The sequence below is a fragment of the Ailuropoda melanoleuca genome, chromosome 6, assembly GCF_002007445.2.
Source record: "Ailuropoda melanoleuca isolate Jingjing chromosome 6, ASM200744v2, whole genome shotgun sequence".
Lineage (NCBI taxonomy): Eukaryota > Metazoa > Chordata > Mammalia > Carnivora > Ursidae > Ailuropoda > Ailuropoda melanoleuca.
In genome coordinates this window covers 98,978,711-99,005,427 of record NC_048223.1, presented here as the reverse complement: position 1 = coordinate 99,005,427, position 26,717 = coordinate 98,978,711, and the positions used below count along the sequence as shown (strand labels likewise).

Here is a 26,717-nt window from a genome sequence, read left to right as displayed (position 1 = left end):
GCCTCGATGACCCAGGAGTAAATTATTTCGTGGTGAGTCAGACGCATTCCCACGAACCCTGACCCTGTGGAGCAGACATAAAACATGACCCTGAATTTCTTCGGAGACAGTGAAGTGTCGAGGCGCTCCTTGCTCCCTGTCTCTTCTTTCTGAGGCTCAACAGGTCAGCAGCTTGAAGGACCAGATGTGGTTGTAGCATTTGATGTCTGAGGTGCAGGCTGAGGGAGGCCCCTGAGGGAGAGGGCCGCCAAGGAGGGTGGAGCGCTGGCGGAGCCCGGCTATAGGCACCTGCCTCTTCTCATGTCACTGTCCCAATAACCCGATGAGTGGGGATGGTGAGCCCATTTTAGAGAGGAGAAAACGGAGCTTTGGATATTCCAGAGCTCAAGTGAGGAGCAAGGCGGCTGCAAGTTCAGCAGAGCGATGGTTGGGTGGTTTGCATTTGTCTAACGTCTAAATGAGGATAAAGCTGCCCAGGAGGGGCTTGTTGTTGGCTCTCATTAAATACACCACTAAATGGGATTTAATTCTTCTGCTTCTATGAGTCTTTTCACATTTGGGCATTTCTAAATCATACCACGTGTCCTGATTCTTGGAAAAGAAAATGTGGTCACGAGAACAAGACCCTGCTGGCCGCCTGGGCCCAGGCTCGTGGGGGGCTGGTGGACTGTGGCTGCCATAAGGTGGTGGGACAGCTCCGTGCGAGAGGCACGAATGTGGAGCTGCTGACATTTCATTCCTAGCCCCTCCCGCTCTGTGAAGCCTTTTTAGCTTGGCTGCTGGAAGCTTCGAGCTGATAATGATGAGGGAGTGTAAATGTCAGCGGGATCCCAGCTTCAATCAGAGCTGTTAAAAATAAGCCTGGCAAGCCTCTGCCAGAGGTGAGCTCAGAGAGCGGAGGGGAGGGCCTGAGGAGTTGGGGGGACCCTGTGAGATAAGGGTGCTGGTGCGGGGGCTGGGAGAAGAGGACAGGAAGATATCAAGGCTAGTTTCTGGCAAGTGGTAAGTGGGGGTGGGAGTCAGAGATGGAGGTGGAGGGAATACTTGTTTTCTTTTCTCAGCTGTTCTGTGATTTAAAAAAAAAGTGACATCTCAAATTTTGTTTGGAAAGGGAAAAGCGGAAGGCAGCTGGCTAGCTCCCTGGGCTCTGTCCACAGCTGGCTGTTTTGTCTGCTGGGCTGAAGTTGTCGAGGCAGAGCAGGGCCAGCTGCCAGGCTCACTCAGGGAGAGGCTTGCTTTCTCTGCGTGGCTGCTGAGAGCAAGGCAAAGGACCGGTCTTGTCAGAAATGCAGATTTCAGGCCACCCTAGGTCATGAACGAGGCCCCAGACTTGTGTGCACGCTACGGCTTGCGGGGCATTGCCTTAGATATGTTAGGGCCCTCATTTTGTAGGTGGGGACACCGAGGCCCAGAGGTGCAGAGGGACTTGCCCAAGGTCACACAGTTAGTACAAGAAACACAGCCTCCTCTGTCTCAGGGTCCAGAGCATTTTGCCCTGCCAGCTTCACAACAGCGTCACATCCATTATAGTGCTGGGCACAAATGCAAGTTCAACTGGTATGCTGTCCGTTCTCTTCCCGCCGCAGTGGGATGGCTTGTCTCTGCCCTGGAGACTAGTTTCAGAAACCGTTTGGCATTGATAGCTGAACTCAGCTCTTCTCATTGAGAATCTCACTGGCACTTAATTCAGTCCCACCCCTTCCTTCCTCTGAGACATGCTCATCTCTCCTCTCTTGCCCCAGCATTGGTATCGGAAGGTGCGAAGGGCGACAGGGGTGTGGTGGGCCTGGAGAGGCCCAAAGGTGATTTCTGTGCCAGTTGGGAGGATTGAGCCCAGGGAGACAGTGTCGTGTGGTTAAGATTTGGACTAAGACAGACCTGGTCCATGTTGTGAATTTGGCTCCCAGCTATGGGACCTCGGACAAGTGTTAGTTGCTGTTAATCTTATTTTTGGGTCTTGCCCTTGGCATGGCTTTTAGAGGTATCACCAGTCAGTAACATGTCTCTTTCCTCCTGGACGATTCTCATCCAGTCAGCAAATACTTCTGGAGCATCTAGGATGTACCAGACTCTCTTCTGGTCCTGAGGTAATTGCCAACAAAGTTGATGAGAATCCCCACCTCGGTACTGACATTCCACTCTACTGGGTGAGACTCTGTGGCCCTGGGCTGCTCTCGTGCCACCGGAAGTGGCTTCTGAGTGGGTATATGGGTCCCTAGGCCTGAATCTCTCCTCGGCAGTCTTACAGATTCTGAGACTTTTAGGTACTTGAGCAGTGAAATGACCCAATTAGAAAAAAAGACTTTTGAATGGCTTCATTCTCATAGTCACAAATGGGCCCATTCGGGCAGGCTAACCTCTGCAAGAGCTTGGAGATGAACGTGTTTTCCTTCTCAGGCAGCTCGTTTGCTTCTAACAGGGGCCTTCTGCAAACAAGGCAGCATGTGTCATCTTTTTGGAGTTACCTCCGTTTGAGAATCTGATGCACTGCGCACATAGGCAAAACGCGCCCAGCATTCCAGGAGATGCGCGGACTTTGGGCAGCCCCTCTTTGCTCCTCTCGGGCCTCCGTGGCCTCTGGGTCAGAGCGTCAGAGCCCTGCTGACACTCGAAGGAGTGACTGTGCTGGCGATGCCTCCCCTCTCCAGCAGGCAGGGGGGAGTTCGTTGTGTGGCTGGTGCTCTTTTTGGCTCCTCGTGGGTGGCCTCGACCGAGCAAAGATCTGAGCTAAATGTCAGAAGACGAGGCAGTCATTAAAAGAGAAACATCTTTTCAGCGGCAGTTGTCCTTTGTCCTTTGCCAGCGTGCGATGGTGCGTAAGCCTCCTCACTCCCCATCGTCTCAGGGTCCTCTCCTGTAACATAAAGGAATTTGATCTGGTCATTTGAAGGCCCCCAGTCCAGTCAGATGACCCGTGAGACCTGCAGGGGCTCTTGGACTGTGGGCTCTGGCATCAGACTGCATGGCATCCAAATCCTACCTGTGCACCTGCTGGCTCTGTGCCCTTCAGCTAGTTCACTGGCTTCTCTTAACCCCCCTCACCTTGTCTGCAAGACGAAGATAAACGACTGCCCAAGTATAACTGTAAAAAAGCTAGAAACATGACTCTCCTACAAATATAAAGTGGTTGTGTGCCAAAGGTTTATTTGCATCGTTAATGAGAAAGCCAGCAGGATGGTAAAGTTGTCTCAAGGAGAGTTTGAGGCACTGAGAGCTTAGAAGCAATGAAAGACTGAGAATGTTGTAGTGAAATTACAAAGTTAGATACAAAGCTGGTTAATGTCCTACGGGGCAATAACTAACCCTTGAAGTTATCTTTGCTGCCAGGCAGTAATAATTTGCTACTCTACCGCACAAAAGTCTCCAACTTCACGTGAAACTTCGCAGAGTATAGGCCCTAATTGGTAGTAGTGAGATGAACAAAGGTTAAGTTCCCTAGGGAGCCTGGCAGGCTTCATGGAGGACATCAGGAGAAGCTCCTTTCCGGGGAGAGGATGGTGGCAATGATGCAGGGCATGTGTCTGAACAGGCCCACGCTGGTGGGTTTTCTGATGCAGCTGTGAAGTTGATGTTAAGTGGGGGGAAAAAAATCAAAATAAATCCGTGCTTTGAATTTATAGTGTCTGTCTTCTGCAAGAGACAGATTCTGAGTTCTGGGGATAGGTGATAGAGTACACTTCTGGTGGGACTAAAATTTGGTAGGGTGAGTTGGCGCCTTCTCGACTTGGGTAAATGACCTCAAATGCATCATAAAGTGTTTTTGCGTCTTGCACCATCTCTGACATTGAACAGCCCTCCTCCCATCCCAGCAGGTTGTTTCCATCTGTGACGTGGGCAGGTGTGCTACGATTGGGGCAGGAAAGAGCTCTATGTTTAGAACCAGGGTCCCCTGGGGTTTTCCCCTCTCCCTCAGCACAAGCAGGGGGCCAGCCTCCATGGGCAGGGGTTTTGGAGCCCGCCGAACTTGGGGCCTAACCATACTCTGGACCACCTGGATGATTCTGGGTTCCCAGGTGAACCTGTTCTGTAAGTGGTGACAGTGAGGGTACCAAGTCGTGGAAGATGTAAGCACTCCACACACGGTAGTGCTGTGGGCCCTGTACTCCTCTCATCCTGCAACTGCTGTCCGGTCCTCAGCTTCCTCATCCTAAAAACCCTCCCTCCCTGCTTGTTAAGAGGGCTCAACTCTTGCTTTCACTGTCCCCTGCCCCCCCATTCATAATTCATTCACCTGCCAGTAGCCGTCTTGAAGATGTCAATTGGATCCTGCCTGTCTCCTCCTTAACACCCTCTAACCCACATAGAGACCAGCTTAATGTCCTAGCTGTGCACGTGGGGCCCTTGTTGTGTGGTCCCTGCCTATTCCTAGCCACGTCTCCTCCCTTGCTCATGGCACACTGGCCACGCAGGCCTCCTTTCTGTTCCCTGACACTTCATTCCTGCCTCATTGTCTCTCTCCTGCTGCTTCCTCTGCCCAGAATGCTTTTCCCAGGACTCTGTCTGGCTCCATCCTTCTCACCATTTGGCTTCCCCTTGGACAAACAGGGCAGCCCTCCCTGACCGCACTGGCCGCCGAAGCCTCCTCCTTCCCAGTCACTCTTCAGTAGCCGGACTGTTCTACTTCCCACACGGCACTCACCATCTTGGAAAGCAGCTTGACGGTCTTTGGTTGTGCTCTTTAGTGTCTCTCTCTCTCCCTAACCCGAATGGAAAGCCATGGAAGCATGGACCTCTTCTGTCTTGGTTGCTGCTCTGACAGAACCCCTAGCCCAGTGCCCAGCACTTACAGGGGCTGGGAGACTAACAGTAGCAAGGATGGCAATAACTAATACACGTAGCATCCCTCACGTGCCGGTAGGGACGGACCTGAACGCCTCGCACATATTTGTTCATTGAATCGTATGAGCTAGATGCAATCATTATTTCTTATTCCCACTTTAAGGAAGAAGAAAGTGAGGCACAGGGAGGTTAGGCAACAAACTCAGAGTTACCCAGCTAGGAAGGGGCAGAGCCAGTATTCAAACCCAGACGGTCTGGCTCCAGAGTCTCTGTTCTTAACTTACATGTAAAGTGTTTGTTGGACTTGTGGTGTGCAAGAGAGAACGAACGGTGCACCCAGCACACCACCATTTCCCAGGGCCCCCAACTCCTCCATGACGATCGCCTGTCCCTACTGGCTCTGTCCCCTAGCCTACTGCTAGCCCTCAGGTCCTTCTCACTGCAAAAGCCTTCCCTCTCCAGCCACGAGTGAGGACAGCAAACCACCCCCCCCAACATACACATGGCAGGCGTGTGCACACACACACACACACACACACACACACACACACACACACACTGGGATGTGATTCTGCTGGGAAGAGGCCGCAGTAGCCGGAACTCCATTCCCACCTCTGCTGGGTGATTAGTCACACAGGATGTGTCCCTGAAGTCAGGTCACCTGCAGTCTTCACACTCATCATCAGAGCCTGACACCTCCAGCCACGGGCAAATTATCCCCAGCCGCCAGGCCTGCAGAGGAGAGAGGACAGGGTATGTTAGAGCCCAGCGCCCAGAGCCGAGGGCCCCAGCAGGCTCACACGCTGGTTCTTTTCATTTGCACCTCAGCTGGCTGTCAGCCGTGACACAGACTCGCCCCTGGCTGCTATGAAAAGCCAAGTCCCTGCCTCCGAGCCTCATCTTCAATTGGGGGGTCTTGGCCCCTCTGTCTCTGTCTGCCTCTCTTTGTCTTTTTCTCTCTGTTAGCTTCTCTCTCCTTCATTCTCTTTTTGCCCATTTCTCTTTGTTGGTCTCTTGTCTCTGTTTCTCTCTCTCTCTCTCTGTGTCTCTGGGTTCCTTGCTTTCCACCAGGGGGCTTTGCCTTGTCCCTTGAGCCTGGGGGTTGGTGCTGCTCCTGTGGGGCTGCAGCCCATTGCGTCCCTGCAGGGTCTTCCTCTGGGGGGCCTCCCAAGGGTGTGCTGGTGGGCTCAGAGCGGGTTGCCTGGGATTCTGGCTTCTGTTCAAGCCTCTGCTGCTCATCTGATAAATAAACTTGGTCTGGTCTCTCCCCTCCCTTGGTGTCTGCCGCCCCCCGGGACAGCTCATGACTCTGAGGGGAGTGTATTTGTGCAGACACATTGGCAGCAGAGTCACCACAAAGGGTGATAGATGGGGGGCCTGGGGGCTCAGTTGGTGAAGCATCTACCTTCAGCTCAGGTCCTGATTCTGGGGGCCTGGGATCGAGCCCCTGCTTGGCTGGGAGCCTGCTTCTCCCTCTGCCCCTCACCCCACTCGTGCTGTCTCTCAAACAAATAAATGAAATCTTAAAAAAAAAGGGGGGGGTTCCTGGGTGGCTCAGTCGTTAAGCATCTGCCTTCAGCCCAGGGCATGATCCCAGGGTCCTGGGATTGAGCCCTGCATCGGCGTCCCTACTCTGCTGGGAAGCCTGCTCCTTCCTCTCCCACTCCCCCTGCTTGTGTTCCCTCTTTCGCTGGCTGTGTCTCTCTCTGTCAAATAAGTAAATAAATAAAATCTTAAAAAAAAACAAAAGGTATGATAGATGTGGTCACCATCTGATCCTGCCACCCATGGCGGTGGCCCCCAGCCTGTGCTCCTGACTTCTAAAAGTACCCTTTTACTCTCTCCCCTCTCTTTCTTTCTCTCTCTCACCAAAAATATCCCAGGACAGCCCCTCATCAGTAGGAGAGAGAAAGTGGCACATACACACAGGTAAACAGGCAGGTGTCTTTACTCAGCCATTGGAATTTAGTAGTAAATTTTACCCATGCTATAAATAGCTCTTTTCCTGTATAGTAAGTTTAGCTGAATAGAAAAGGTAAATTCAGGAGACCAGAAAAGCCCTCTCTGCTTAAAATGTCTTCTTTACATTCCTCAGACTGATCAGATGTCACCAGTGATGACATCCTCCTCTTTTAAAAATGTACTTACTTCATGGACATCAAGGCTGTCAGCCATTCACCCTCTAGTATGAACTACTTTCCTCGACACTTGATTAGTATCAGTAATCCTAGCAGATTGGAAATACTGAGAAAGAAAGGGTTGGAGAAGCAAATACATTGTAAGGGGAGGTGCACTGGGTGGAGGAGGACAAGACAAGGGGCCTGAGGGGCAGAGAGGACAGGGTTAAAGATCGCATGTGTAGAAAAAGGATTCCCCATCCTGGCTACATGCCGGAATGGGTAAAACGGGCTTTGAAAAGTCCCAATGTCCAGGCTCTACCCCAACCAATGAAATCAGAATCTCTGAGGTGGGGTCCAGGCATCACTATTTTTTAAAGCTCCCCAGAGTCTAATGTGCAGCTAAGTTTGAGAACTAGTTCTCTACCTAGTGCTTCACGACTTAAATGTGCATCCAAGCCACCTTATTAAATGCAGATTCTGATTCTGTTTCTCTGAGGGGCCTGTTCACCAACAAAAGGCTAAAGTCTGGGATGGGGTCTGAGATTCTGCATTTCTACCAATGCCAATAGCGCGCATCTCTGATCACACTGGAAGTAGTAAAACTGTAGCTTTTACTACATATTTTCCAGCCTGGCTTTGTTCTCAAATAATGACAGATGAAAAATGGGAAATATTGGCTGTGCTGATCCACACAATCCCTCCAGTGCAGAGCTCTGGCAAACATGGGCTGGAGCACAAGGTTGGGCTGGAGGCCCTTGGCTCTGCAAGCTGGAGTCAGACCGGGATGTTACTGTCTCCTGGCTAGACGCTCAGCATAGGAACCAAAAGCTGTGATCAGCAAGCTCAGGCAGGCGTGCGGGGCATTTGTGTGCTTGGCATTCCGTGGTGGGTGGCTGTGCCCACTTACAGATGTGGCCCAGGTGCTGGTCTGTCTCCTCACGTTAGTCCGTCTTTCTCCAGGAGGCAGGCAGAGGGCAGATGGATCCTTTCCAACGGCTGTGCTGTCCTTACCGTCAGGAGGCCAGAGACTCACAGACATGCAATGTGATGCGCATGGTGATGGAAACAGCAGAGGGTTTTGTGAGACACGGAGGAGTGGGTAGGTGTGAGGAGAGTGGAACAGGGTCATGGTGAGAGGCCCAGGGACACGCCTATCCATACTGTCTTGTGATTGAAGCCCCTCACCACAGGATTCCAAAGCGCAGCGCTCTGTCTTTCAAGCATAAGGGGGTTTGGAAAGAGTGACAGTTTCTGAGATACCTGTAGGAATCAAGGTGTAAGAAGTCCCTGGACAGTGCTCATCCTAGGCAGGGGCTGAAGTTCTGCTCTCCCCACGGCATGACTGCTCAGGGAAAATACTTGAACCTCATGCCATTTTTTAATGAGATATGTCTAAAATTTACTATACAGTCATCTCAGTTCTAAAACAGAGGGCCTTGAACGTAATTTAACCTTTTTTTGATGACTCAATGTCAACATTATGAGTGTTCATTATCATACTCTGCTTTTTAGGTTTTCACCTCCTTCCCTCAAGTTCATCAAATGTCACTGCTGACATGTATTTGCTTCTAGATGCCTCCCGCCCACCTGCCCATCACTTTGATGTTCCAACATGCTGAGCCAGTGTAGCATAGTGGGCTAGCTGTGGGCTCTGCAATCAGAAAGCCTGGGAAAGTTACTATGCCTCAGTTATGTTGTCTGGAAAATAGGCGTGGTGAGAATTTTTTAACTGGCTTTATTTTTTAGAGCAGTTTAAGATTTATGGCAAAATTGAATGGAAACCACAGAGAGTTCCCATACCCTGTACACATGCCCAGCCTCCCTCACTGTCAACATCCAGCACAACAGAGTGGTGGGAGTATTTATCTTAGAAGGTTATTTTAAGGATTGTGTTAAATAATGTATATAAAACATATAAAATACTTAGCACAGTGCCAGGCACATAATAAATGTGCTCAATATATATGGTTATTATCACCATCATTAATTATAATCGTGTGTTATACAAGAGTCGGTGATGACCCATTAAGGTCCTAAGGATTGAAGTAAGTGGCTTTGGTGGGAGGATCTGGGGGAAGGTATTTGGGGCAGGGCCAGTTTTCAGCACTTCTCTGTGCTTGGATCTGTGTCCAGGCAATGGGAGGTCTGACTTCTGGAGAAGAGGGGGAGGATCAAACTTCAGCCCTATCTGGAAGTAGATTCATGGTGTGAATTGTGCTCATAATGGTGCTTACCTGACCCTCTCTATGTATGCTATGAGCTGAACCTCCTGTGGGCTTTTGGGGGAAAAAGCTCAATAGACAAGGTCCAGTGTGTGGGCCAGATGGTTAAGGTTGAAGTTGGATGGGATCCAAAATGTGTCTTTAGCCCTGACCAGAAGAAGAGCTGCCAAGAGGGTTCAGGACCACGGACAGCTCCTCCAGGCAGGGGTTCCTCCTAGCTCCTCGGCTTTCCCACTGTGGCCACCTGCCCATCAGACTGGAGACCATCCTTGCCCTGTAACCTGGCAGGGCTCTGTTTTTCTGCCTGCCTGGGAAGTGGTTAGGGGTCTTATATCCTTTGGGCATCCCTGTGTGTCTATGTGGAGGGGACATTAGGGGCTGCAGCCGGGGTGGCTGATCTCTCTCATGCCATTCCAATCCCTCAAGCTCCCCTTTTCTTCTGAGCAACTCCAGAGACCAAGATTTACAGTGCCTGGAGTGCACTGCAAGAGATGGGGAGACAATGGTGTTGTCTTTGGTTAAAAAAAAAAAAAAGGTCAGGAAGTAGAGGACTGGTAATGCCCCAGGGACTCGGTGATACTCTGTTGGCTTCCTCAGTGCATTGCTCCGCCACAGGCTTCAATCATATAGAATCAGATATCTGTTCTGGCATTAGCTCCCTGTCACATTGGTCAGGGCCCCCATCTTCTCCCTGGGGAAGCTCAGACTGGCCACTTGGTCATTGGCACCAAGTAGAGCCCCCTCCCCCAGCACAACCTGGACTCTACTTGCCCAGCCTGTTGCCCCTCTCCTTGGTTCTCTCCCTTCCCAAAGCACATTGAATCCTGCCCATCTCACCCCCAGGTCCTTATCAGGGAGAATTCAAAGGGTCTGCTCCTCAGATTTTTGGTGAGCTTAACTGAGGAAAATGATGCAGGTGAAAGATGGCCTGCATGCTATGCAGTGTGTCTATCCCTCAAAATATTTGAAATTCCATCTTGGGTTAGGCCAGTCTAGTGAAAGGCAGTGTATTAGATAGTGTGGCGCTGACCCGTCTGCAAAACAGCTTCTCCTGAGCTCTGGCACCAGACCATGAGTATAAGTAATTGCCCTGTGAAACACATTGCTATGTCAGAAGCAGACCAATTTAAACCAAATGTCATTTTGCTAAAAGCCAATTTGCCAAAAGTCAATTCACTGAATGGCCAATTTGTCAAATGACCAATTCATCACATTAACTTACTTCCTTTAACTATTTGGTGTGAGTTGACTGGTTTGCATTTTGTCTTTATTAGAGTATTTGAAGGACTGTTCCATTTGTCTCTGCCCCTGCTCCTGGTGTTTGAACTATGGTGAAACCAACCCTAGTCTCTTCCTGTGGCTGCAGGGCAGGGAGCTGGGGCAGGGACAACCCAACTGATTCTAAAAGGCCATCGTGAAGACAAATGGGGAACCACCCAACTAAAACCAAATTGGTAAAGGAAACAATGAAATTTGCAAATTGACCCTTTGGAGAATTGGCTGATCTGTGACTTGGGTTTTGGAGAAGTGACTGAGAAGCGAGTGACCTAGCATACTTGGGCTGCCTTTGGTGATGCTGATCAGTGTCTTGCTTTTCCATCCTTTGGCCACCTCTCTATGGTGACTGGTGGGAAGCCTCCATGTTTGGCTTTGCACCAGGAAAGGCCACACCTCTCCCAAGCATGTTTTCATCTGCGGGCTTCGTGAAGTGCATAGCACATTGGTGTCCACAGTCCCCTAGGTTGGGAGAAGCCAGGGAACCTGTGTAAGCAGGTGCAAAGGCTTTTACAGAGAGTGTTTCTTTCTCTTGTTTTATAGTTCTATCCATTTCTGTCTTTTTTTCCTTTACCTCCTCTGGTTTCTGTTACCTTACTCCATTTAATAATGTATCCTTAATTTCTTCTTGAAACAAGGCAGAAAAAGAATCCAGACCTGTTCTGAAGGCTGCTCCGTGGGCCCATTTCCCCCCACCCCTGCCCTGGGTTCCCCAAGATCCTTGCCCCTCCAGCACCAGCATCTTAGCTGACCCACTTGACCCTGAGGTCTCGTCCTGGAGCAGGAGGCAGACCCCTCTCTTCAGGAAGGTATGGAACCAAAGCACACACTCTGCCTCTTCCCTGGGAGATGCAGCATCTTCGCTCAGCGCAAAGTTCTCACGTGCCCACAGAGCCTACTTTCCCACCTCAGTGTCTGTCTGAAGTTGGTCCTAGTCCCTCATCACTGTGGGGTGGGCATTCTTCCTGCCACACCGTCCCCTCAGTCTGCATATTGCCCCACCATTCAGAAGTGTGAGCCCCGATTCTCCTGGAATTCGTCACCTTGGCAGATTGTCTTTCCCATTTGTCTCCTCCAGGGAGGGATCAGGGAGGCAGGGCGCTGGCAGCGGTTGAATGCCCACGGGGTGCCAGGTACTGGAAGCGGTGCTCCACATGTTATCATCAAAAGCTCGTCGCTGAAGTGTAACATACATACGGCACGCTGCCACTGTCCGCGTATGTGTCGTGTGTCTTCATACATATAACTCAGCGGGTTTTCACGAAGCACATGCACCCAGGTACCCAGCACCAGGTCAAGAAATAAAACATCTTACATACCCAGAAACTGCCTGTACCTCCTTCTGGTTGTTGATTCTCCCCACCCCTTCAAGGGTAACTATGAGCCTGACTTCTAATGGCATCGATTAGTTCTCCCTGTTTTGTGCTTTATATGAAAGGCATGTGTGGTTTGTCATCTGCACCGCAACTCGGTGAGAGGGGCTGTGATTAACCCCCATTCACCTGAGCAACTGGACTCAGAGAGGTCAAGTGATTTGCCTAGAAGCACACAGGCAATAAATGGCAGTGGAGCTTGGAGTCAAACCTAGGGTTGTCTGGCTCCAAAGCTCATGTTCTTTCTTCTAGATCTTGATTCTTGCTCCTGCTGCAGAGCTCCCCTCCACCCCCACCACGGTGTGTCAGTCAGGTCTGGGAATGCCTGAAGTTATTGGTTCTACCAACCCGTAGGTATCCAGGACAAGCGCTTTGTCTGCCCCTGTGCCTCTGTGCTCAGGATCAGTAGAATGCCTGATACTTCCTTGGGGCTCATTGTGTTGTGGTTGTGTGCAGGGGAGGCCTTACCCTGGCACTCAGATTAAGAGGGGCCTGCATCCCCCCCACCGCCGCCTTCTTTACCCTCTTGCCATTACTGTGTTCTTGCCATGGTAGCTGGGACCCTTGCCTGCTGGTTCTGTTTCCTATTTGTCCCCAAGCTACTCACTCCCGAATGGGACGCCAGCCTCTGAGCAGCTTGATCTTGGCAGGGCTCGGAGGTTGCTTTGTGGGGTGTGCACATCTCCTCCAATATCTCTGTTGTGGGGAATGATGACAGTGACGCTCTGTACCTGCGTAACAAACAGCCCAGTTGGAGGAGATGTTACCCAAGCTGGTTTTACGGCGCAGCCATCCAGGGCTGCATAATGTCTCTTCCTAATGAGGTTTCTGCAACATTCACTCTGCAGGGCTGGAGGGAGGGGGGCAGCCACAGGAGGGTGCATGGCTTTGGGCAAGTATGGAGGGCAGAGCAGGGAGGGCATCTCCCCAGCTGACAGCATCTTGCACGTACTGTTCGGACTGGTCCATTTCTCCTGCAAAGCTCAAACTCCACCATCCATGATGTCAGCCTTTAAAACCGCCTGCAGGAGTTTGGATATCAGGGGTTCCCTGGGAAGAACCTGGGTATTCAACACTTGCTAAAATCTCAGGACCTCACAGAGCATGTGTGAGCTTTAATTCTATGAATCTTAAAACCAGAGTAGGAGGGGAAGAGGAGAGGAAGGAGGGGAACCGCCCAGCAATAATTCCCAGGGGTAGTTTGAAGCCCTGCCAGCAGTACCATTGGTTGTCACCTACCGTGCTCAATAGTCCTGTGGATACTTTCTCTCGCTTTTGTTTATTTACTCTTCTTACAAGCTTATGTTACAGATGAGGAAACTGAGGCACAAAGAGGCTTGCATTTGAACCCAGGTCGTCTGGCTCTCCTCCCAGACTGGCTCCTGCCTGGCCAGCTCCTCACCATCACGGAGGCCCCCTCTGGGGGTACTGGTTTATCTGTTGGTCCTGCCATTTGCTGGCTTGATTCTGCTGATGGCGAGAGCAGAGGAAAGGGGGTCAGGAGGCACACAAGGATTAGCAAGGGGAACTGGCCACTTAGGAGGGCAGTCAGGCCACAAGGAGGAGGCAAAGGCAGCTCCCTCGGTCTTTCCTTTGTTTTGACAACAGCAGGGGCACTTGGCTGAGGCCAGAGGAAACTAGTTCCACCTTCACTCCCCCAGTGTGCCACTGTGGCATTACTCCCTGGTCACTTCTGTCCTGTCCTCTTTCCTCCTATTCAGACTTGACTTCTGGAGACAAACACATTTATCCACACCAAGATCAGCCCTGAGAAACACAATTTGCATCCCTGGGAGTACCTGAGATTCATGAGCAGATCTGATGCAGCAGGTGGGGCCGGGAAGTCCATTCTTCTAACAGGCTCCCAGGGGCTCCACTATCGCTGGCCCAGGTGCCAGGGGCGTGGGTGCTGAGCCACCCACGGTGGGATGGGGAGACGGGGGAGCTTACTAGCAGCAGCAGGGGGATCCAGCCCACACCCCAGGCTGGACCGCCACACACCGACCTGGCTGGGAGGGCCCTGTTGTTGGAAGGGGAGACTGAGGGGCTGGGAACTGACCGCAGGTCTCGCCCCAGGTCGCCAAGGAGGCTGGTGGCAGAACTGGCCTCAAGTCCCAGCCTCTTGATTCCCAGTCCAGAATTTTCCAAACTTGACCCCCCTACCCCTCCCTACAGGGCCCCATAAAGACAATTCTCAAGTGCATGCCATGGCAGCTGACAGCTCCAGGCCTGCTGAGAGCCCTGCACGTGGCCTCAGTGAAGCCCCACAAGCCCACCATGGTTCCCACTTCGCAGCCGAGGAGCCTGCAAGGGTTAGGAAACTTGTGTGAGTCCCCGCAATGGGTACATGGCCAGCTTTGTCCGTTCCTGGGCCCGAGTCTTTACCTGACAGTCCCCCAGCAAGGAAGACTGGGTGAGGTGACCTGAAACACTCGGACGCCCTGATTCCCTCCCCACTAGGCCCCTTATTGGGTGGGCTTCGGGTCTCCAGTCAGGCTACACTGGCAAGGGGACAGGCCAGTCTGCCCAGAGCTTCCTTGTGGCTTGAGAGGCAGACAGAGCAGGCCCCGAGCTCTGCAGTGGGGCTGGCAAGCTGGCGGCGGGAACCCAGGGCCGAGTCTGGCCTTGGCTGGTGCCCAGCAGTCCCCGGCTGGGCCCCCTGCTGATCCCTTCAGAGGCCAGTCTGCCAGCAGGGCCCAATCTGGTTAGAGCGTGAAGGGGGATTAGCAGCAAGAACATGGGGTCCCGACCTCGGCTTCCCAGGCCCTGCTTCCCCAGCCCTGGCAGAAGCTGGAGGGACTGGCAGACTGTGCAGGAGGAGGGGGCCCCCTGGGATAGTGCCCAAGTCAGAGTGTGGGCCTGGCTGCCCCCTTCTCTTCACAGAAAGGGGCTGGGCTGGGGTCTCTGGGGGTGTTCCCAGACCTAGGGGATGCTGCAGTTGGCAGCAGCTTGCCTCTCAGGGCCCTTGATCTTGGGTGGTGGGGTTCAGACCGTGAGGATCTTGACCTCAGGACTCTTAACTGGAGCTCCCCACCCCGGGTGTGGTCTTAGGGGCCCCAGCTCCCTCTCTATCTTGTGGGGCCCCAGGAGAGTCACCTTCCTCCAATGCTGCCCACACCTCCCTGCTCATGTTCCAGGCACCATCTCAGAACTACCCAAGGCTGTTTAGTCACAAAGGTTCCGTGAGGATGTGTGAAGGGAAGGGCAGGGTTGATGATAAAACAAGAGCGACAAGGGCTTCTCTGGGGCCCGCCCCTTTCAGAGCTCCTGCTGGGTCTGCGGCTGCCCCGTTAGGCCAAGGAGGTTAAGTGCCCTCAGTGCCCGAGGGAAGAGGCTTGGTCTCTCGCAAAGATGATGATACAAAGCCAGGCTGTCCAGCTCCAAGCCCCTGGCTTCCCCTCTCAGCTGCACCACCTGTCTTACCTCCTTGTTTTGGTCTGAAAAATGCAGAGGGATGAGAGCTGTCATGATGGGCATCCACATTAGTTCAGTTCAGTTCAAAATTACTGAGCCCCTGCAGTGTGCTAGGTCCAGGGATACTATAGGGGAGCAAACGAGACAGTACTCTTAAGAGATTATGGTCTGGGGCAAAAAAGAGGAAGAGAGATATGATGTTCTGGAGTGGGAGATGGATATTAACCAAAAATCAGTGTTAATTACATTCAGTATACTAATATTTCATTATAAACTTGGATTAGTGCTAAGAAGGAAAAGCATGGGGTCTTAGGAGTCTGAAGCTGAGGGGGCAGTCGGGGGAAGTGTCTTGTAGACTGAGATGTGAAGGATGAATAGGAGTCTACTGGGTGAAGAGTAGAGGAAGATATTCTAGCAGAGGGAATAGCAAGTGCAAAGGTCCTGTGGCAGGAGGGATTTGAGGAATTGAAGGAATGACAGCATAAGTGGAGTAATAGGCAGGGATGAGAACCCACAGCACCTGTCACATCAAATCCTGCGAAGTAGGTGCCACTTCTCATCCCCACCCCAATTCATGAGGCCAGAGAATTTAAGTGACTTGCCCAAGACCACATGATTTAAGTGAGTAAGCCAGGGCTTATTGAACCCATCTCTACTATGACACTCTGCTGTGGGCTTTCTCCTCTACAACCCTGGCCTCTCAGTGTGTGCTTCCTAAACCAGCAGCACCTGTAACCCCCGGGAGCTTGTCAAAGTCCAAGACGTCATCCTCACCCTTAGAATCTGGCCCCAGGCCTGTATTTATCTCCCCAGTCTGTCCCTTGTCTGACTGCTGTGTCCTTGGTCTCTCATCTGCCTTGCACTGTTCTGCCTGGGACTTCCTTCTGTGCCCCTATCTGCCCCATGGCTCTGCACCCTCTGCTTCCCCCTGGCCAGGGTCAGGCCGCCAGCAGCTCCCAGCTTGATTTGTCTCTCTCACTCCAGCACCCTCCCTGTCTCAGTGTATAGCATTCTGCCCTGACCAACCGCAGGCCATGCTGACTTCAGGATCTGCGACAAGGTCACCATGGGATGAAGATAGAGCAGAAATACAAGATGTAGGTGGTGCCTTTTGGGATTGCATGCCAGCCTGGGGAAAACAGAGGTGAGAAACATCACCTCAAAGACGTTTGGGGAGGACAAGACATTGTTGACCAGATAGGAGGTCGACTGGGGCAAAACAAAAAAAGAGAAGAGCATCGTTTGGGTTTGTGCAGTGGCAGAGAAGGCTTCGGAGCCCAAGGCAGGCTTCTGGCGCCCCCTAGTGAGCATACTGGGGACAACAGTCAGACCCTTAGAAAGGGATGGGCCTGAGGTGTTTGAGGAGGGCCAGAAGCTGGTCTCTTAAATATTGCCATGGAGGTCCTAGGACAGAAGTTCAAACACAGGAACTCCTCTTCTCCACACCCGTGTGGTAGGTATTTTTATCTCCAGTTTGCAAGCAGGGACACTGAGGCCCTCAGGTGCACACCTTCCAGGGGCCTGGCTGATAAATGGTAGCAGCAGGCTTCGAACCCTGATCCTCTCCTCCCAGAGTTCTAGCTCTTCCCAGGGCCTCCTGTGCCGCCAGCATACTGCCTTTTCCTCAGGCTTCTGAGGCCCACCCTTTCCTCTCGTCTAGAGGCTGGCTTCTTCCAGGGTCTTAAGTTCCCTTCCCTTTCCTCATTTCACCCATGTGAGCGGCTGGCTCCAGTGGGCCGCCCCCGGGTGGCTCCCACCCACCCCTGGCCCCTCACCTCCTGGATGGTGTCGCCTCTCCTGCCTGCCCTGGGGGCAACACCTTTCCTCTGTAAGCTTTGGTGCTCCCGAGCAATGTCTGAAAGACCATCGGATCAAAAACCTCTCTGGTCTAACTAACCTCACAGCTTCTCTGGCCTGCAAAGGCTTCTTCCTACAGACACGTTGCTGGCGCTTTCTGCTACAGGCAAAGCTTACTATGCCTGGGTGATGCCAGGCTCGATTCCAGCTCCTGCCTTCGCACAGCCGATTTCTGTCCCTTGCTTCCCCACGGAACTCCTGCTGTGAGTCCACCTAGAATTGCATTTCCTGAACTGTACTTTGATGTGATACTATTATAAGAACCAGACACTTGAAACCCATTTATTATAAGGGTCTAGTATTATTGATTAGGCCACAGTGTCATTTTTTATAAGGATCCTTGGAGAATTCTTGTCTCATCTTAGTACCCTGAACAGCTATCCTCCTGAGAAACTGGTTCTTTTAAATTTATACTTATACAGGGACCCTGTTAAGGGATGAGTTTCCCCAGAGCCCATGCTCGGCCCCAGACCTGACAGCTGTGTGGGGGACATCATGCCTTGTTCTTGGTATCTGCCATTGATTTTTCTTCTCTTTGCCCCACTTTTCACTCTTGCTCTCTCGCTGTTTTGTAAATCCCTATAAGCCACCTTAAAGCCTTTCTGGAACAAGGTTGGCTTTAAATCAATAAACTAATCGATACAAATAAAAAACCTTCCTTGCAGGATGGCGGTGGGGATTAAACAGAATAATGGATGTGAGTTGCTGGCCCAGAGTTCCCTCCCAAGCTTGGCTGAAGGGTGAACTGCCAGCTGGGGCCAAGATGACTGTCCTGTTGGAGGTCCCCACCTCCTGTGCGCCCTCTGTCTTCCTGACTCTGTAGAAGTCTCCAGGACCCTGTCCCTCCCTGCCCTGTCTTGCCCTCGCTGTCCTTGCTTTGTTCTCCCTGGTTCCCTGTGGGGAGGAGAAGGTGGATGGCTGTGTCTGTCTTCTCTTATCCTGCCTCTCTCAGTAAGTGTGCTGTCAGTGACGGGCTCCCTGTCCCTCATCTCCCCCTGAGATCTCAGATGCCCTAGGAAGCAAGCTTGCTTATGGGAACAGTGGGGCTTGCGGTGGCTTGCTGTGTCTCGGAGTAGTCAGCATGTGGTGGGACTGTGTTGCAGGGGAAAGGAGGAGATCTTCTGGTTCAGACTGTGCATTTGACAAATGAGGAAACTGAGGCCCGAGGTGCAAAGCAATGGGGCCACATTATGAACATATTTCATTTCATATGAGCATCTCATTCACATCAACTCTGAGCATGACCCTGCCTTCCTCAGAGGCTCTCAGGGGCCCTCATCCCCTCAGAATCAGAGCTCGCTCTCTAGCATGGCTTCCGATCCTCCCTTGGACCATTCCCCCAGAGCAGCCCTGTTTGGTTACAACACTGACTGTTGTGTAACCAATCACCTTGAAACACAGCGGCTGAAAAGAACAACAAACATGTATTGTCTCATAGTTTCTGTAGGTGGCGGGGTGGTCTTGAGAGTGCAGTCAAGCTGTTGGCTGGGGCTGTGTCTTAGTCGGTTCGGGCTACTATAACAGAAATATCATGAATTAAGTAGTTTATAAACAAACAGTATTTGTTTCTCACCATTCTGGAGGTTGGGAAGTCCAGGGTCATGGTGCTGGCCGACCGGTGTGTGGGGAGGTCCCACTTCCTGGCTCATTGCTGTGTCTCCCCATCTCAGACCTCTCCTGGGAGGCCATTCATCCCATTCAGGGCTCCACCTTCAGGCCCTAAGCACTCCCCAAGGCCCCGCTTCCCCACACTGTCACCCTGGGCATTAGGATTTCAATGTCTGAATCCTGGGGGCGTCAACACGGAGTCTGGAAGCTTGACTGGGGCTAAAGAATCTGTTTGCTTGATGACTGACGGACATTGCTGGAAGCCGGGGCTGGCCGTTGGCAGGAGGCCACCAGTTCTCTCCGTGTGGGTCTCTTCAGAGAGCTGCTTGAGTGTCCTTGACACAGCGGCTGGCTTCTCCCAGAGCGCGTGAGGATAGAACCCGTGTGACTGTGAGCCCCTGTGAGCCAGCAGTCTCTCGTTTGCCTGTGTGGCCCACACAGCCCTTTCTCCCAAGTCAGTAAGTAGTTTACCTGTCAGATCGCCCTGCCTAGTGCCACCTTGTACTTAAGAAGAGGGAGAGAGCAAGGTCACAGACCAGGGGGACAGGAGGGCCAGGCCAGCACCAGGTGTACCCTCTAGGTAGCAATCACCTGCATGACGGGAACTGGACAGGGGACAGAGCCACCAAGGGCTCTCTCCAGACAAGGAGGAGGTGACAACAGGCTTAGCAGATAAGTAAAGGCTCAAAAGCTCTCCTGGCCTCTCAAGGCGGAGGGGCTGCTGGGAATTGCTGAGAAACAGGAGAGCGGCTCGGCGGCAGGCTGTGCAGGGTGGGGGCACTGGAAGTGCACCGCAGGTAGTGTGGGGTGGGGGCTCTGGGGAGCAGGACGGCAGGGAACGTGAGGTGCGGGCCCCCCGGGAGCAGTTCTGAGAGCAGCCTGTGTGGAGTGTCTCAGGGAACAGGGACAGACCAAACAGGGGTGCCTGAGATGCGCATGGACAGCTGAGATCCAAGACCTTAGGGAAGAGCGGGAAGAGAGTGGCCTGTGGGGTGGGGGAAGGAGAGGAAGGTGGACACCAGCGGCTTCCGAAACCCACTGCCGCCTGCCGGGAGGTGGAAGAGGCGAAGGGGCTGTTGGATTAAGGGACAGAGACAGCCAGTTGTAGCGAAGCAGGGCATACAGCGAAGCTGTAACGGAAAAAGGGATGGTTTGGAGGCAAGAAGTGTCTGTGTCACAGGCTTGAGATGCCTTCCCTCAAGGAGAGAGAGAAGAAGGCACAGGTGTTGATGGTGATGGAGCCCTCAGACCACAGGAGCCTGGGGCCAGTTAGGGGGCTGGGGGACAGGAGAGGCTGGGGTTTGCAGGGGAGGGAGCTCACAGGCTCTGCAGGGAGACAGGGTTGGGGGGAGCTGGGGGAGTGTCTTTGCCAGGCTCGTATCTGTTCTTTGCACGCGAGGACACTGTGGCTCAGGTGGGAGCGCCGGGATCAGAATGGCCTTTCTGAGCTCAGGGCCTGCTCCTGCTTCTGTTCCACTGTCTCAGCAGGAAGACCCAGATGGAGGGGTGATGGCCCTCACAGCGCAGGGACTGTGTTCTGGGGGGCCCTGTGGGCCATGTTCTTGGGGCTGCCAGTGAACCCTAAGGCCTGAGGGGTGAATGGCTGAAAGGAAGGATATGGTCAGAGCGCTGTGGGCCTGGTCTGGAAGGGGCTGGGGTCTGTGGAACTGCCCAGCGCTGGAGCCTATGTCAAGCAGTCAGCCCCTGGCTGCCCAGCATATGGACCCTGAGGGCACATGTGATGTAGGGCCCTCCTGTAAACCGCCGCTCCCTGTCCTGCTTTAACCTTGGGCAGATTGCTTCACTTCTAGGAGCTTGGTTCCCTCCTGTGCAGCGTAGGGGAGGACACCCATCCCCTCACTTCTATTCCTGCTCCTAGTGCAGCCATGCAGTGGGGGCTCTGGGACCTTCGCTGCCTGGGCTCGGATTCTGGCGCTGCCACTCACAAGCTGGGCTCCCTTGAATTTCTCCGAGCCTCCCTTCTATCCTTTGGAAAAGGGGAACAGTAATAGTGTTTGCCCCACGGTTAGTGCCAGGGTCAAGCGAGTTCACATATGTGATGTGCTAGGCAGTGCTGGCCTGGGGGACAAGCTTGGGACACAGTGGCAGTTGAAGCCACCACTGTGGCAAGGAAAAGCTGCCCTGGAAAGAGGCATTTGTGAAAGTCTAGTGAGGATGCTGAGAGAGAAAGGGAGAGGCTGGTGGGCAGGTGCCAGAGGCCCTACCTGCCAGCAGAGCCAGAAGATGTGTCCAGAAGCTGGTCGGGGGCTTGCAGAGGCCAGGGGTTTACGGTGTCCCTGCAGCTCCTCTTCCCTCCCATCGGACATTAATAATGGGGAGATGGTGACGTCCTCGGTGACCCTTGACATCCAGGCTGTAGGGCAGGGGTGCAGCCCTGCAGCCCCCCAGACAGCATGAGGCAGACTCCGGCCTGGGCTCAGGCTCTTGGAGGTGGCCCTGCTGACCGCAGGCCTGAGAGCACAAGATCTGGAGCCAGGCCCAGCCTGCATTTTGTGACCTGATTCTGCCCCATACTGGCTGGATTACCAGTGGCGCCTTCCTCCCGAGCCCTTGTTCCTTACCAGTAAACCAGAGAGTGAGTCGTGGGTGCGCTGACCACAGGTCCCAGGGTGGCTGTGGGCTCACTGAGAAGCCCCTCCTTTGCTTGCTCCTTTGCAGCCCTGGGTGATGCCTTGGGGACTGAGCTGACTTCTGGGGGGTCTGTTTGCAGGGTTGGGGTCTGGCAGAGTCAGGGTTGGGGCTGCCCCAGGTTCGTCCCTCCAGCTGCAACCCCCTCTGCACAGAGACAGGAAGTAGTTGGGGACAAAGATCCTTCCAGGGCAGGGTACCTCTCTCCAGCTCCTTCCTTCCTTCCTTCCTTCCTTCCTTCCTTCCTTCCTTCCTTCCTTTCCTTCCTTTCCTTCCTTTCCTTCCTTTCCTTCCTTTCCTTCCTTCCTCCCTCCCTCCCTCCCTCTTTCCTTTCCCTTCCCCTTCCCCTTTCCCTTTCCCTTTCCTTTTCCCTTCCCTTCCCTTCCCCCTTCCCCCTTCCCCCTTTCCCCTTTCCCCTTCCCCCTTTCCCCTTTCCTTCTGCAAATGCTCACGGAGCAGGGCTTTGTGTGCCGGACGCTCTCCCAGGTGCTGGAGTGCTATCTGGCCATCATGACCTCCCTGACTCATCAGGGTACTCCGGAGAAATCTCTTCTGATCAGTGTTTTTCTCCCTCTGGCTTCATCCTCTCAGGGACCTGAGTGAGAACACAATCCAGGCCATCCCCAGAAAAGCTTTTCGTGGAGCTACAGACCTCAAAAATTTGTGAGTTCAGGCCCGGGAGGGGGAAGGATACAGAGGCTGGAGGGCCACCCCTTGCAGTATCCTTGTGCATCTGCCCCAGCCCTGTGGTCCAGGCAGCCAAGGAGCTGGTATGGGCTCTGAGATGACTGGTACCAGCATGGTCTTCGGGAACAGTCTGGGGTCAAAGGAAACAGGCAGCCTTTGGGGACTGGGTAGAAGGGAGTGTCATGGACTGGGGGTGCTTAGGTGAGGTTCATGGTCCATTTAAATGGCACAGTCTGCGTGCTCTTGCCCTTCAGCAGATTGAGAGAGCTGGGTGTGAATCTTCTCTTCCAGGTGCATACTTAGAAGTGGCTACAAGTCAGTTAACTTCACTGAGCCTCAGTATATTGTTCTGTAAAATGGACAATCATATTAACCTCACGGGCTTGTTCTGAAGTTTAAAGGAGACATGGAAATAAATACACTTTGTCAAGTGTTACTTAAATGTAATGGTTTCTTCCTACTATTCACAATTATTCTGGTCCTCCCCGAGCTCTGACTGCAGCTGGAGTGGCAAATGCCCAGCATGCCTGTCACTCCCTGACCCCATGTCTGTCGTAGACAATTGAGCACTGCCTTCTTTCCCAAGGGACCCCAATCACAGCGTCAGTTTATCCCAAAAGCAGCATTCCAGGGGGCCCCCTCTGGTCAGTTGCTGTGGGCACTTGGGCTGAAATCCACATGTGAGCTCTGGCTGCCGCTGCCCTTGGGAGAAGCTGTCTAGTTTCCCAGCCTCCAGCACCCTCCAGGTGGTCTCCAAAGTGGGGTGGGGGGGACAGGTGCCTGCTCCCCGGAGGATATGCAAAGTTAGGTGAAGGAATATAATGTAACTTTTACTTATATTTATTGTTTTAACTAAAGAAGAAAGAACATGAGCTTTTGTTAGCCTTTGCTATTTGGATCAGCACATATATACTGAACAAATGCTTGGGGCCAGGCCTCTTTGCTTTAAACTAATGGAGTGTGGGATCAAAGCGTTCAGATGCCCCCGCTCCAGGCAGCGTGCCTTCCTGTACAACTTTGTTTTGCTTCACAGACAGCTGGACAAGAACCAGATCAGCTGCATCGAGGAAGGGGCCTTCCGGGCTCTGCGGGGGCTGGAGGTGCTGTAAGTGGAGCACGGGAAGGGCAGCAGGGCTGGAGAGTCTGGGAACGCGGGAGCTAGGCCCAGGCAGCTGGAGTCAGGCTGGGAGCAGCGCAGGGGGCAGGAGGCCCCAGGACACCGTGCGAAGCCCAGGGCAGAGGCCATGCTCTCTGCTCTCCTGGACTCGCCACCTAGGATGGGGTTCACCTGCTTGTGGGGTCGTGCCTGCAGCGCGTGACCCAGGCTTACCCTGCTCACGACGAAGCCCAGGGCAGTGTCTGTGTCTTCCAGGACTTTGTGACACATGGGGCCCAGGCAAAGTTTGTACTTAGTTCCCAACCAGCTCAGGCCCGCGGGCAGCCTTTCCCTCCTCTTCCTCCCTGTCCCAACTTGGGAGTCGGTGGCAGCTGCCTTGTCACCACTGTCCCAGCTCGGGGGTTTCTCTGAGGGCAGCTCTGTGTGTCTTGCTCCTCGGTGGGCCCATTCTCCAGGATCCAGCCCAGTCGTGGCTCCCCTGGAAGGTGGACCGTGGATCTGGGTGTGAGAGTCTGAGTGATTTTCCGAGAGATGCCCGGCCCCCCTTCCCGTGTAACTGCCTATGGCACAGACGCCCAGTGACTCTGGTTTCCCCTGATCAGGACCCTGAACAACAACAACATCAGCACCATCCCCGTGTCCAGCTTCAACCACATGCCCAAGCTGCGGACCTTGTGAGTCAGCCCAGGGGCCAGCCCGGAGCCCGGCGGCCAAGTGGGGGCCGGTGCTGGGGGTGGTGGGGAAGGGGCCGAAGGCTTGCACAGCCGGGAGAAAGAGCTCCTTCGTCTTCTTTGCGTTCTCTGTGGTCATCCACTCAGGGTGGGGGTGTCGGAGTCCAAGGCAGAGGGAAGTGACCTAAAACAAAAGGATGTGGAATGTCATTTGTATTTGATTTTTCCTCGGAAAACAAGTGATTTGGTTTTGTATTTTAAATAATGACTTATGTGCTCTCAGGCAGCAGGTCTGTGTGAGCCCAGCAAGATGAATCATTTGCTGGTCACACTCGGGCCAGCAGCTGCCCGAGCGAGCTGGGAGGGAAGGGGAGGCCACCGGAAGTGTCCTGCTGCCTCAGGACATCCCCCAGTTGGCCGGCGCTCCGACTGCTGGGGCCGTGTGTCTGCTCCCTGGTAGGGGGTTCCCACTGTCGGGCTGGGGGCTGGGGGTCCAGGTGGGTGGGTTGTGAGCTGCCCTCTCACCCTGCAGCCGCCTGCACTCCAACCGCCTGTTCTGCGACTGCCACCTGGCCTGGCTCTCACAGTGGCTGAGGCAGCGGCCAACCATCGGGCTCTTCACCCAGTGCTCGGGCCCCGCTAGCCTGCGTGGCCTCAATGTGGCTGAGGTCCAGAAGAGTGAGTTCAGCTGCTCAGGTGGGTGCCGCCCTGCTGGGGCTCTCGACTACCCATTACCTGCCTTCTGCTCCCCCCCGCCCTACATCTTGTTCCCTCCCATGACCTCCTGTGACCATGTGCTAACATCTGGCCCACCCGTGACCTCCTCTCCTCACCCATCACTTTCTGCTCATCACCTGCTGTCCTTATCCACCACCCCATAGACTGCCCACATCTCCAGTCCTCACCTGTCACCTCCTGCCCCCTCCCATCTCCCTCTCCTGCCCCATCTATCATCTCCTGTTCTCACCCATCGTAAAATACACGTCTGAGAATATTCAAGACAGCCTTTTTCCATAGTAGCCCAAAGTTGGAGACAACCCACATGTCTACCAGCAAGGGTATGGATAAACTAATTAAGAGCGGTCCGTACAATGGAACGCTGCTGAGCAGTGGCAGACAACAAGCCGCTGATATACACAACAGTGTGGGCGAGTCTCAGAGCTTCTGTATTGAGCGGAAGCCGCCAGACACAAGAGGACCTGCTGTCTGATTTCATGTCTATGAAGTCCACAGATCAGCAGAACACGTCTTTGGCGACAGATCTCAGAATAGCGGCTGCCTTGGAGAAGGGCCATGAGGGAGCCTCTTGGGTGATAGAAATGTCTTATGTCTGGGGACGGCTCTGTGGCTGTGCCCATAAGTAGAACTTTAGCCAGCTTTACACCTGAGACAGTGCCCTGTATGTTATACTTCAATTTAAAAACTTGTATTACTGTGTTTTATCCTGGTTTTATCACCTATTAACAGTGTGATTCTCCACAAATTAATTAATATCAAGGACTCAGTTTTCTTACCTGTAAAATGGCCACAAGAACCTCATGTCCCTCATGGGCTAAATGAGATACTGCACATATAACCCTTCCCACAGCGTGTGGCCCAGAGTGAGTGCCTAATAAACATAGCCCTTGTCATTCTCTGGCGACCAATGAGGAGACTCAAGCTCAAAAGTGTTGAGTGACATGGACTAGAACCTGGAGCTTCAGAGTTTGGGCCAGGATTTCCTAGTGTGTGAATTGCACTCTATGCAGCACTGTTAGGTTCAGATTCAAGTTCAACAAACATCTAACAAGCACGTGCTATGTGCGAGGCGCCCACAGTTACACAGTGGTCCCCGGTGATCTCTGGATCTCCTCCCCACTTTCAGAGAAACACGATATGCCCTGTCCCCACCTGCGATGCCGTATCTGGGGTGGGAGGTGCTGGCATGGGACACCCCCAGGTCACAGCCCACTGCTTCCTCAGGCCAAGGGGAGGCAGGCCGAGTGCCTTCCTGCACCCTCTCCTCTGGCTCCTGCCCGGCCATGTGCACCTGCAGCAACGGCATTGTGGATTGTCGCGGCAAAGGCCTCACCGCCATCCCGGCCAACCTGCCTGAGACCATGACGGAGATGTGAGTACGGGCCAGGGTGGGAGCTGGGACACGGGCCTTCGGACTGGGCTGGGCTCTGGTGGCCCAGCGAAGAGCTTGCCCGAGGCCCCTCTGTACAAGTGGAGGAGAGACAGCTGGCCTCGGCTGGCCTGAGCCCTCTACCCAAAGCTGGGCAGCTCTGGAGAGTTGGGAGGGGGTGTCCCTCTATGGTCTATTTGTCCAGCCCAGCTGGGTGAGTCTGCTGAAGTCGGTTTCTCAGTAGTAGCCTGATTTATGGGCTCCTTTCAGCCACAAAAATCTGAGGAAAGGGGGCTCAAATACAGCAGCTCCTTTCCTCTGCCTGGGCCAGCCTATCCACTCCAGATGGAGGATGGGAGCGGGGGCAGAGGGCCTGGTCCGGGGGGGTGAGCCCAGGAGGCAGCAGTCAGGACCCCGGCCTTTTGTGTTCTCTCTCTGCAGCCGCCTGGAGCTCAATGGGATCAAGTCCATCCCCCCAGGAGCCTTCTCTCCCTACAGAAAGCTGCGGAGGATGTGAGTGTCTCCCGCTGCTTCTTGGGAGTCAGCTGAGGCAGAGGGAAGGGCCTGGAGCAGGCACGCCATGCCAGGGGGCAGGTCTTGGCTCTGCCTGTCAGGTACATCTGTGACGTGTGGATGGCGGTGGTGTGACCTCCTCACGGTGTTAGCGTGAGGCCTACGTGTGGCTTTGAGCCCGAGTCTGGCACAGGACCAGAGCTGACTGTCCACCTCAGCTGGGCCACTCCTACGAGCAATTGTGGATGTGAGAGGGGGTGCAGGGAGCAGTTGGGATGCGGGGTGAAGCTTCCCCAAGAACGGACCAAGGCTGGACTGCCCGGCC

The 26,717-nt window shown here is 53.6% G+C and overlaps 1 protein-coding gene across 1 annotated transcript in view; it reads left to right on the top strand.

The window, feature by feature from the left end:
* SLIT1 (slit guidance ligand 1) overlaps positions 1-26,717 on the top strand; it is a 163,910-nt gene that overhangs the window by 88,589 nt on the left and 48,604 nt on the right. The window contains 6 exon segments of the mRNA XM_011222001.3: positions 21,889-21,960; positions 23,018-23,089; positions 23,704-23,775; positions 24,305-24,468; positions 25,735-25,882; positions 26,321-26,392. Coding sequence (XP_011220303.2) covers positions 21,889-21,960; positions 23,018-23,089; positions 23,704-23,775; positions 24,305-24,468; positions 25,735-25,882; positions 26,321-26,392 — 600 coding nt within the window.